At 43.0% G+C, this 12,233-nt stretch overlaps 1 protein-coding gene across 2 annotated transcripts in view; it reads right to left on the bottom strand.

Moving 5' to 3' along the window:
* PSTPIP1 (proline-serine-threonine phosphatase interacting protein 1) overlaps positions 1-12,233 on the bottom strand; it is a 59,553-nt gene that overhangs the window by 23,989 nt on the left and 23,331 nt on the right. For both annotated transcript variants that reach the window (XM_075045600.1, XM_075045601.1), the window contains exon 3: positions 10,430-10,504. In XM_075045600.1, coding sequence (XP_074901701.1) covers positions 10,430-10,504 — 75 coding nt within the window. The remainder of the gene's footprint in view (positions 1-10,429; positions 10,505-12,233) is intronic.

Here is a 12,233-nt window from a genome sequence, read left to right as displayed (position 1 = left end):
AAGTTATGTGTGGGAGAGAATAAATAAATCAAATTTTGACCCATGGATCCATCAGGATTTCCTTTATGACTTCTGGGCTGTGGGGATGTGCTGGCTGCAGCAGCAGTGCTATAGATTAGCTCCTCATTGCTGCTAGATGCTCTGATTATATCAGTGAAATATATTATTTCAGTGCTTTGGTGGGTTTAATGGAAGCAACTCGTGTAACCAACATACAAGTGAGTTTTAATTTTGCTTGTGCTGTTTTGTACGTACAATACGTATTACCTATTTTTTCTGGGTGGGTTTGACTTTCTAAGAGGACTGATAAGGGCTTTATTCTGAAGCATCCAAAGTGAGGATGTCTCATTCTCATGGACACTTCAAAAAGAGTGTTTTATCCTTTCAGTATATTATGCTGCTTAGCATTGTGGTAGTAATTCATTTTGGTTTTTTGTTTGCTCTGTGGCCAAATAGGAAAACCTGGGGTTGAAAATCATTCAAGCAAAACTGAAAATTTGTGATTTGCCTTTTTTCTTTTTCTTTTTCTTTTTTTTTTTTAACTTTTCACTTCTGACATTTCCATGTAAGTTCTGGAAGACTGTTAAACCACTCCAGTTAAAGACAGAGCACCAGCCTTCCCTTTGGGCATCCCTACGTGGAGCCTCCTGCAGGTGTCTCATTGAAAATAGGGTTGGACACAAATTTACCGTGCATGTTTGTTAAACGTCTCCCCCTTGGATATTTAAAGATTGGATTTGTCAAAATTAATTTCTGGTGGAAACAGGATTGACTGAATCCGGAATAACGGGGAACAGAGAGAGCCTGTGCAGCAGCCACTCTGCAGCAACTTCTGGTGATTTTTGCCATCTAGCGGCTAAAATATTCTTACCGTTTTCTGGAATACCGACTCTGGCTGCTGCCTTCATTTGCAGTAGTCTCCTGCTACTCGAGTACAGCGGAATTGAGCTGCTTTTGTAAAATATGCACGTTTCAGTGTTTGCTTTTTCAAGTGGAGGGGGAGAAGGAGAATAGCAGAGCTTTTAGAGGAACAGGGGAACCAAGGAGAGAAGCTCATTACAATAAAGCTCACCCGTTGTTTAGCATTCTTGCTCTGTAGATCGCAAAATACTTTCCAAAGTGAACTTATCCAAATTTGCCCAGCACACCAAAGCTGGAAAGGGAACCCTATCTCTCTAGGGCACTGACCACTAGTCCCTCTGGCTCTCCTCTAACAGGACAAACATTTACAGAATGCATCGTTTGAGTGCTTGGTTTGATTTTTCTCCCAGCAGAACCTGTCCCCTGCTTTCAAGGCAGAAAATGCATCCTGTATTTGAGCAGAGGTGCCTTGTTTGGCACTCACCCACCATCACACTACAGGTATGAGGAGCAGTGAGGAACTACTGCATCTGATCATAAATCCATTTTGCCCACTGTGCAAAATTATATCTCTTTAGGAGGGAGACTCGATTGGAACAGTGTGGGATAACAGCACTTCCAAGTGAACTTGTCCTAGCTGCTCCCTGTGTTTGCTTTCTCTCTATTTTTGGACCTTGTTTTTGCTAGAGAACTGGGCTGTTGCTGGAGAGCAGGCCACGCTCAGCAGTCCTACGTGACATGAGGACCACTGGGAAATGTGCTGTAGATAGGGCTCTGGTACCTTCTGCTTCACAGTCATCAAAAGCTGAATTTTATGGCACCAGACATGTAATTAGCAGGGCTCTATCAGTGGCAGTGCTTAGGTCAGAAGTATACTCACTATGTACACTGTTGCACCACACTTTTTTTTTTCCCCCAACTTTAGGCTTGGTGGTGTGGGAAATTTTTTCAGTACTTTGCCTTTAGAGACTGGTTTAACTGAGTAATTCAGAGAGTCCCTTTACATCTTGTACACAGGAAAGTAAAACCACAGCTCTTTTTAACTTTTCTTTCTTTTCTACCTTTGCTTTGTGAATAGAAGTGTGAAATAACCCCACCTTCCTTTCTGGCAGGTTTCCATTTTAACATCAATATGATGTACAATGTTCTGTTCTTATTGTAATTTTTAAAAATATTCTTTCTGAAATTGAGAGAAGTCTCTGCCAGATGAACTCTACAGACTACTTTCCAGCAGTCCTATTTACCCTCTGCCTCCGGTAACTTAGATCCTGATTATGAAACCAACCCAAAGCCAGTCTCCTCTGAGGCCACAGTTAACATCTGTCTTTTTTCCTGCCACACAGGGAAGACCCAACGTGGTTTTACCAACATTTCTTTCTGTGAAGCCCAGTGGTGGTAGCAAAGTGTGGGGAAACAAGTTCAGAAGCATCTGGTCCCAAATAATTTGCACCTGGGACTGTCTGCAAGGCAAAAAAGAAAAGAAGGGGGAAGTGTTGTGGTCTTTTAACAGGGAGGTAACTAAGTCACTACCAAGTCCTAGGCCAGGCACATAGCAGAGTATTTCACACGAGAATCATATCTAACATTGTTTAGGGGGGATGTAGTGAAAACATTGAGGAATTTAATTTTGCCAGGATGTTTTCTTCTCGTTCTCAGTGGAGCTATAAACAGAAAGGCAAAACCACTCAGTGCAACTAGAAAGATTTCTGTACAGGTCCCAGCTGTGGTGTGATGTCAAAGCCACCTGTGGTGGAGAAAAGGCATGAGAAGCACCTTTTTTTTGACCAGGGGAGTCCAAGTTTCTGTCTATAAATTCGTGATAGCAAGGCACTAGCTAGCATGAGTAGTCATGTCAGCTATTATGGGAGGTTGCACTGTGCAGCAGGCTGGGCTTGGTGTCAGGTTGGGTGTAGCATATCTTTCACGAAAGTAGCAAAAAATGTGGAGGGTTCCTCTAGTGCTGTGGTGTGTCTGCATATGTGTTTTGCTTCTGGTGCTTGGATACTTTCAGGTATGTGTCAGAAGCAGCCTGAATGGGAAGGGGGCTGTATCATCATTCCCAGGAGTGGTTACTAGGAGCACAGACATGTCACCCCAGACTTTGCTGGGGCAGGGGAGCAAAGAGGATGGCATCTTCATGTACCTTTTCTTCCCTGTAAATCTGTGCTCACAGACTGCAAATTAGACCCCTCATGACTCCAGAATGACCTATGCCATTCAAATCAAAGGATAAACCAAAAGTTTTCTGCCTTTAAATTTCCTCATGTCTCTCAGAAAGAGAGCAGCACTGCTCAAAAATGCCTACCCTCATCACCAGAGAGCTTATCCAGATTGAATTTCAAAAGAACCAAGCAAAAGTTTAGGTCTTTCAGAGTATGTGCTTGTGTCCATTTTCAGAGTCCTGAATGTTCAAAGTACAAGTGGATAAACTCTGTGCAGGTTCAGAACATTTGAGTGGAGAATAACTAACCATGGAAGGATGTGACCTTCCAAAATGACTTTTAGCTTCAGTTCAAAAATGCCTGCTTTGTGCGAATAATACAGAGGATTCTGTATTTTAAGTGACAGGTGCACTGTATTTATACACAGGAAGCAGCAATTGGCATTTCGTTACAGATGCCCTCACCTCACACTCACTGAAATATTCTATTTATTTCAGTCATTGCAGAGAAGGGCAGAGCAGACACGGGCTTGAAGGAACTACCCTCTCCTGAGGTCTGAAGGAGATAGTAGTGGAAAAGAGGGAAGGAAAAAAATAGGAAATCATATACATGAGAAGAGACAAGCAGAGCAAATGACAAAAATAGCTGTTGTCAGACTAGGCAGAATTTAACCAGCTACTGCACGTTTACATCAGTTATCTTTACAAAAGAACAGAGTACCCAGAGGCTCTATTTCAGCTGAAGCTGAGAATGTATCTGAAAACTGGGCTCTGTAGTGTATTCTATTTTCATGTTCTGCTGAAGAGTTGCCCAAAACTACTGCATGGAAATTCCCTGTCACCTTGCAGCCTGAAAGACATTTCCTCTTAAAAACACTAGCTCTGCTGAGAATCATCTATAGTGTGTGAAGACATCGTTACTGTGTGCACTACCAGCAAACACTTGCAAACCTGATCTCAGTTTATAACTCAGCTAAAAATCCCCAGTTTCTGTGCATCCTCTCCCATGTGCGCAACACAGAATATGGAGAGTACAAAACTATACTGCAGTTTAAACTTTGTAACATGTAGTTAGTTTCCTCTCCACTGCAGGATATTGGTGTAATGTGGCATTTGCCAAGAATGCATGGCTGTAGCTTTGTAATCATCTTTTTCATAATTTCTTTTATGACTAGAGACTATGAAATTGTGATTCAGATATTATTATTTTTTGTAATTAAAAAAGTGGGATAACAGGGTTTTAACATCAGTATAAGGTAGGAATGAAGACATTTTAAAAATACACTTTAGCCCTGACTTTTGATAGGTGAGCTCCAGAGCTCCGTTTCTGTACAGTGTCCATCCTTCCACCCTGACTGCTGGGATCCTCGCACTTTACCCACTCCTCAAGGGCTGCTCTGCCCTCTGCTAGGTCTGACCTACTCAAGAGGTACATTTACAGCTGATATTCTCTCATGCTTCCTTCCAATACCTGTTCTCCTCTCAGTGCTTTCACAAAGAATCCCCAGCTACCTGTATTCACAGGCATAGCCTGCATCCGTGACTGTGCTGTCACATCCAGGTGATTAGCTTGAAGGAAGCAGCCAGCCTTTTCCATAGTTTTGGTGTTATTATGGACCTGAGTGTGTTTGTAAGAACCAGAACAGGCAGTGGGACTGCAGCTCACTAGTGCAGATGTGCGTTGAGGAACCCCACTGCAAGGAAGCTAATCTGCCTTTGTCCTGTGTGTCTGACCTAACACGGCACGTGTGGTGAGGTGAGCTAAAAATCAACAAAGAAAAAGGCACTTCTGCACTTAACAGGAAAGTACATTGCTTTACCTTAAGACTCAGTGGATGCTAAAATGTTTCAGGGTTTCAAATAAGAAAAAGACACAAGAAAACTCCATTGGGGGCTGTTACATAGAAAGCTGCTACTGGTGTGGCATCCCCTGAATTATCAGTTGCTATGGCTAGAAGATAATTTAGGAGAAATATCCTCATATGCTTGCCCTGTTCTTCTACTCTTCCCTTGGGATCTAGTGTCAGGGACAGAATATTAGGCTGAAGGAATTTTGGTCTGAGCCTGTGTGATCCTTCTTGCAGTCTTGCACTTAGATTCAAGTGTGTGCATCCTTCTGTACATTAGAATGAACTTGCCAAGGCCTATAGCAACTGCTGAGTTAGATCTGTGTCATGGGTTGGAAAGAGGATATCTCCCTTCCCTATAGGAAGTAGTTTCTACCAGCTGCAGTGCTCAAGGCAAGGGCAAGCAGCCAGAATGCCTAAATTTGCTTGAATCAGGTTGGACTATTGAATGATTGTATCCTCTGGCTGTCAGGCAGCACTTAAGAGGGAACTTTTATTTCTTGAGCTGGAAGCTGGAGTGTTTGTTTGCTATGCCCATGGTAACCAGCACCAGCTTCTTTTAGAAACCCTGTCTTTGCTTGCTTTTTTTTTTTTTTTTTAATAAAAAATAAAGTGGTTGCAGCATGTCTCCCTCATTGTGGCATGTTTGCCTCTCTGAGTTTAGTTTTTTTTAGAAAGTTTTCTACAGCTGTAGGCTTGCCATGGTCACTTCCAGTACTGGTCTGAAAAAGAACAGCAAGGACCTCACTGAAGTCAGCTGCACCTCCAGTAGCAGTGATTTCTCACATTTCTGGTGCTAAGGAGTCTGCAGGTGGAGACGCAACATTGTCCTCTTTTCCCAGGTCACGATGTTATATCACTGCTGATACTCAGTTGTGAAGTGTCCTAGTACAGTCTTGACTTGTAGTTGTCTGTGCCAAGTGCGAGCAGTGCTGGGCCCTGAGGGGTCAGTCCTCCGTCAGAGGAGCTGTTAAAATGCTGAGGGAACAAGCGCTGGGCAGCATATAGGGTGGAAACCTGATGGCTGCTGTCACCTAGATTGTTCTCAAACCAATGGAGAGTGGTGCCAGAGCTGCTGTTACATTTCAGCAAGCCTTGCCTACTATCTTTCTTCTGAGTCAGCAGCATATTTCTTCATCTGTGTCTTTCAGTAAATAAAAATGGGCAGTTGAATCTATTTATACATTTAGCCGAGGTCAGCGATTTGCTCCAGCTGAAGCAAAAGTTTGGGGGAGAAGGGAAGAGCCTGAAAAAATGTTGAAATTGTTCTTTTCTTTGATTCAAAACAAAAAGCTTTTAAAATATGGGGGGGCTTGGGAGAGAACTGTTTTCTACAGCGATGGCCACTACCTGGCGCAGTGTGCCATAGACTTCTCCAGCCTTGTCTCCATCATCGTGCTTATTCTCTTCGCCTTGTTTTGTGCTGGTCCTGACTGTACTGAAGTAACAACCCAGGCAGTACCTCCCCACTGCTGCCTAATTTCTCCCTTGAGCAGACCCTCTTCTCTCCAAGCACAGGAAGCAACAGAAAGGGGCTTTTTTCCTCTACATTTTTGTCCTGGTTTCAGCTGGGATAGAGTTAACTGTCTTCCTAGTAGCTGGTACAGTGCTATGTTTTGAGTTCAGTATGTGAAGAATGTTGATAACACTGATGTTTTCAGTTGTTGCTCAGTAGTGTTTAGACTATAGTCAAGGATTTTTCAGCTTCTCATGCCCAGCCAGGGCACCTGACCCAAACTGGCCAACAGTGTATTCCATACCATGTGACGTCCCATCTAGTTTAGGAACTGGGAAGGGGGGGGCAGGGTTTCGCCACTCGGGGACTGGCTGGGTGTCAGTCGGCGGGTGGTGAGCAATTGCCCTGAGCATCATTCATACATTTCAATCCTTTTATTACGACTGTTGTCATTTTATTAGTGTTATCATTATCATTATTAGTTTCTTCTTTTCTGTTCTATTAAACTGTTCTTATCTCAACCCAGGAGTTTTACTTGTTTTCCTGATTTTCTCCCCCATCCTACTGGATGGGGGGGAGTGAGTGAGCGGCTGCGTGGTGCTTAGTTGCTGGCTGGGGTTAAACCACGACAATTTTTTTAACCTCCGAGGGTTTGAGATCAGAAGAACCAGGCAGCTGCCAGGGACTGTGTTTCTGGAGTTGGAAAGAGCTGTTCATGCTGGGAGGACATAAGCACATGAGGCCCTATCACATGTAGTGGTGCTGCCATCTCCAGCTCGGCAGATTTGGCGTTGGCTGTGGTGTAGGTTTGCCACGAATGCTTTGCCAACGGGCCCCTGTATGGGGACTGCTGCTTACTCCAGCTTTGTGCCACTTCTCTCCTGCTCTGCGTTCCACAGCAGCTACAGAGCATCACTTTGACTTGGTGGACTGATGGGAGGTTTTTGCAGCCAATTCATTTGTTTTGGAAGTTGTGCTAAACAGAATTAATTGGCCTTGCAGTTGTTTCTCTTAAGGTCTTCTGGGTATTTTCTGATCCTAGAAGTTTTTGGGTAGTTGTTGTGGATGGATTTTCTATGTTCTTTTTATCGACTTTTTGAAAGGGTATTGGGTACCTTTCTGATACTGAGAACTACTGGGGTGTGAAATAATTTCCCAGGAGAAGTGATAGAAAGCCTTAGTATCTGAGATGTTTAAAAGATGGCTGAATTTAAGACTAGAGGATAATAATTTTGTATTAGCAAGCAAATGAGTGATCTAAAATTAGTAATTCCTGCTCCTCTGCAATACATTGTGTGGCACACGAAGTTCTGTAAAATGTTCTGCAAAAAAACCTATAAGCTACTTTTTTCCTGGTGATTGTCAAATGCAAGTTTTGGGTACAAATACCTGCACAACGCCTTCATTAGACTTTATTTGAGAAATACTGCTACCTAAAGCTGCATTTGAAGATATGAACAGCCCTGTTCAGCCTGTCAAGTACTTGTAGGATTCAGTGTGCTAGTCAGCAATAGGGAGTTCTACAAAGAGGAAGCACTTGGAATAATGGGGATAGTTGTAACATAGTCTTTTCCAGCTTTTCTTATTACAGGTAGGACGTAGGTTCCCTCCCTCCAGTCTCACTGAAGGACTGCCCTTGGGAGCAGAACTGCTGTCAGCAATCAATGTCTGTCCTGGTTACAGCTGGGATAGAGTTAACTGTCTTCCTAGCAGCTGGTACAGTGCTATGTTTTGAGTTCAGTATGAGAAGAATGTTGATAACACTGATGTTTTCAGTTGTTGCTCAGTAGTGTTTAGACTAAAGTCAAGGATTTTTCAGCTTCTCATGCCCAGCCAGCGAGAAAGCTGGAGGGGCACAAGAAGTTGGCACAGGACACAGCCAGGGCACCTGACCCAAACTGGCCAACGGTGTATTCCATACCATGGGACGTCCCATCTAGTTTAGGAACTGGGAAGTGGGGGCAGGGAATCGCCGCTCGGGGACTGGCTGGGTGTCGGTCTGCGGGTGGTGAGCAATTGCCCTGCGCATCATTTGTACATTCCAATCCTTTTATTACTACTGTTGTCATTTTATTAGTGTTATCATTATCATTATTAGTTTCTTCTTTTCTGTTCTATTAAACCGTTCTTATCTCAACCCAGGAGTTTTACTTCTTCTTCCCAATTTTCTCCCCCATCCCACTGGATGGGGGGGAGTGAGTGAGCAGCTGCGTGGTGCTTAGTTGCTGGCTGGGGTTAAACCACGACAGTGTCATATAAAAAACCAGAAACTTCACACTTTGTCAAAGATTTTAAGGCATTCAAACCAAATATTTAATTTTTAAGAGTTGTTCCAGCCCTGAATAGACCCTAGTTTTCTCTGATTTTAAAGTGTTTACTGGGGACAAATGCCCTTCGCTGCCCATCTGTGTAACTCCTTAAACAACCAGAGGATGCTGAATGATGGGAAGCAAAGTGTCCTCTCTCTGCTTCATAACAGATACAGAGAGACATTTGCTCTGATAAAAATATCAGTGCAAAGCTGGTCGCTACCCAGACCAGGCGTGGGTTTATGGAAACATAGTAAATCAGCTCTGCAGCATGCTTTGTGGGTATATTCAGCCTTCTCTCTATGCCAAGCTATAAAATTGCTGGATCAAAGTGGACCTGGACCCCAGTCCAAACTTCCTCCAACTTGAGGGGAACTTGGATCCATATCCCAACCCTAGGACTCGGCTCTGCCTCTAAATCAAGCTCTTACAATCTCTTAGGAAAAGTTAGGCCCATGAATTATCCACTAGGTCACAGAAGGGCAGCCAAAGCTGTCTGTTTCTGAACACGTTTGCTCTGCCTGCCCTGCATTGCCAGTAAAGAAATTTAGGTGGAGCCTTTCGTTTATCCTGGAATGCTGATCTTAGCCTTTGGGAAGAAGCCATCCATCCTTAATCTGCTATTTTAATTTAAAAATATTTTTTCTCCTCCTTCCTTTTCTCCAGTTAGGTCTGTGAATTGAGATCCCAGGAAGGTAGAAGCTATCTCCAGCAGCCTTAGCAAGGAACCTTGCTATACCTTACTGCGTTGCTCAGAGGCCAGGGAGAGATGGAGCACTAGGGGAGGGAGGAGGGAGCACGTTCTCTGGAGTGAGCCTCAGTGTTCTCCACACTACCAGGCGCTTGGGTTAATGCAACAGTTTCCCTGTCAGCCAGGATGTGCCACCACCGAATCAACAGCAAGTGCTATGGGTGATTGCCTGTCACTTGCATGCCATGGTGGTGCAAGGGTTTGAGGTCAAGTTTTCCCATAAAATATGAACAGGAAACCATGCTCACACTGAAGGTGATAAATTGACATTAAAAGGAGACTGCAATTAAGAAATGAGATATGAGATGGATGAGGGTAGCAGGCCCCAGGGATCAATAGAATTTTGTGTTTAGATTGAGGTCTTCTCTTTCAGACTTGCCTTCTGTGACCCCAAATCTTCATCCTCTGCCACCTTATCAATAATAGCAGCAATTTATCAGCAGTGTTTATTAAGTTAAATTCCATGACAACATATATCTTGCCTTCCCAAAGCAATTTATACATGAAGTAAGATAGTAGTAGAGGAGACAGAGAAAAATTTGTGTCATTTCAGTGTATTTCAGTAGTTCCATTGATTTCTTTCACATTAAGTCCCTTCAAAGGGTTTTAAAGTTTGTATTCCTAAGCTAAGCTTTTTCTGCTGCAGAAGCTAATTTTTGGTGTCTTTGCACTTTGCGCTTGTTCTGTCACAGTCTCCACCATCTTGCCAGAATTGCCAAGCCACCATCATAAACATTTCACAACCTTTTCCTTTCCCTTTTTTTCCCATCACTTAGTTTGCTTTTGGAAGCAAATATTAAACATTGTCAGGTATACTGAAATAAAAAAAGTCTCAGTAAAGACCTACTGGCAGTTCCCAAATAGAGTTTTTGTGAATCCTGCTTTGAAGGACTGTGATGTTTCTCCATTTTTCCTGTACATTGTGAAGTGATGTGTAGTGCACTGAAGTGAGCAGCTTATGACCCCATTCACAGACAAAACACAGGAGTCTGATATTGCTTCCAAAATGCTTTTGTTTGCGCTGATAATAAAAGAATTCCTTACTTGATTTCTGTTTGTCCTCCTGCTTTTCGGGCGATTTGAATCAGTTCTTTCCCATATCTCTCTTCTGCTTGTGCTCTGTTAAAAGAAAAACTTACTCAATTTCTCTTAGTGCTACCAGGAGCATGTTTACACAAATCTTGTAATTGCATCCAAGGTACAAAAAATGAGAAATACTATTTCTTTAATTTCTCTATCTCCTCAATCCTAGAGCTATTAGTTACCTCTAAAATATTTTTGGTGAGCTATTTCTAGAAGAAATGAGGGAAAATGAAGCCCATCTCTATGGCTTTGATTACTGTGGAGTGCTGTATACAACTCTTTCCCCAAAAAGTTGGATTCAATTAGAAGAAGAGGTGTACAGAAGTGTGTAGTTAAGATGCTCAGAACCGAGAGCCTCTTTTGGAAAAGAAACCTAAAAGGTGACGGCAGACTTGACACATCAAAACGAAGTCTGGAAGTGGAGTGAAGAGTAGGTTCCAAAGGATCCATTTAAGAGAGGTTATGAATAAATGGGAGCCAGGAGTAGCAGGCAAATTTCTAACTGTTAGAAACATGAGGTACTGCTTGAACAGCTGCAGTGGAGGCAGAGCGGGCAGGAGCCTCGCTAGCTGTAAGGTGAGGCTGTGACAGTTTTATGGAGGGGACAATATAATGCGATGTCTCACCTAATGGGAAACTGTAACTAGTGACTCAGGAAAGTGGTTCTGTTTCTATGGTTAATAAAGAAATACAATTATTTCTTTGCTGTTTTCCCCTCCCCCAGCTCTGGAAGAAATTTCTATTCTCTGCTTAAAAAAAAAAAGGTACTTGTACTTGTCCTGGTTTTGGCTGAGATAGAGTTAATATTCTTTCTAGTAGCTGGTATAGTGTTATGTATGAGAATAATGTTGATAACACACTGCTGTTTTCAGTTGTTGCTAAGTTGTGTTTATACCAAGATTTTTCAACTTCTCATGCCCAGCAAGAAGGCTGGAGGGGCACAAGAAGTTGGGAGGGGACATAGCCAGGACAGCTGACCCAAAGTGGCCAACAGGGTATTCCATACCATGTGACATCATGTCCAGTATATAAACTGGGGGGAGTTGGCCTGGTGGGGAGGCGGATTGCTGCTTGGGAACTAACTGGGCATCGGTCGGTAAGTGGTGAGCAATTGCACTGTGCATCACTTGTTTTGTGTGGTCCAATTCTTTAATCATTATTATTGTAATTTTATTATTATCATTATTATTTTCTTCCTTTCTGTTCTATTAAACTGTCTTTATCTCAACCCACAAGTTTTAGTATTTTTTCCCCAATTCTCTCCCCCATCCCACTGAGGGGGGAGGGAGTGAGCAAGTGGCTGCGTGGTGCTTAGTTGCTGGCTGGGCTTAAACCACGACAGTACTAAAAATGTTATTTCCTTTCTCCCGGGTGCAAGACTGGGGCGCAACTGAGTTTTCAGTCTTTGAATAGCTGCTAAAATCTATTAAATGGTCAATAATAAATAATGAACAGATAGCCTGGTGCTAGGATTTTGGGGTGAGGGGTGGATTTTGTTTAGGGTAAGTCCAGTTCTCACAAGGGGTTTAAATGCATTTCAAACAGCTTTGAGCCTGAAACTTGGCACCTTAAAGGAGAGTACTCTTCATTCAGAAAAGGAATTTTGATGTGGGTGCAAGGCCATGCAACCCTGCTGGTTTGCTCTTACACCCATCTTCCCACTCGGCCACGCTGTGCTATATTATTGCTATTTGCTGAATTCCAGCGGTTTGAGGGCTGATCTTTCAGTTTTGCAACACGGCAGCTGTTGGGGTGGGTCTCTGTT

Source organism: Buteo buteo, chromosome 13 (assembly GCF_964188355.1).
Source record: "Buteo buteo chromosome 13, bButBut1.hap1.1, whole genome shotgun sequence".
NCBI lineage: Eukaryota > Metazoa > Chordata > Aves > Accipitriformes > Accipitridae > Buteo > Buteo buteo.
Note: the sequence above shows the minus strand (reverse complement) of the source record. Positions and strands in the feature narration are given on the sequence as shown.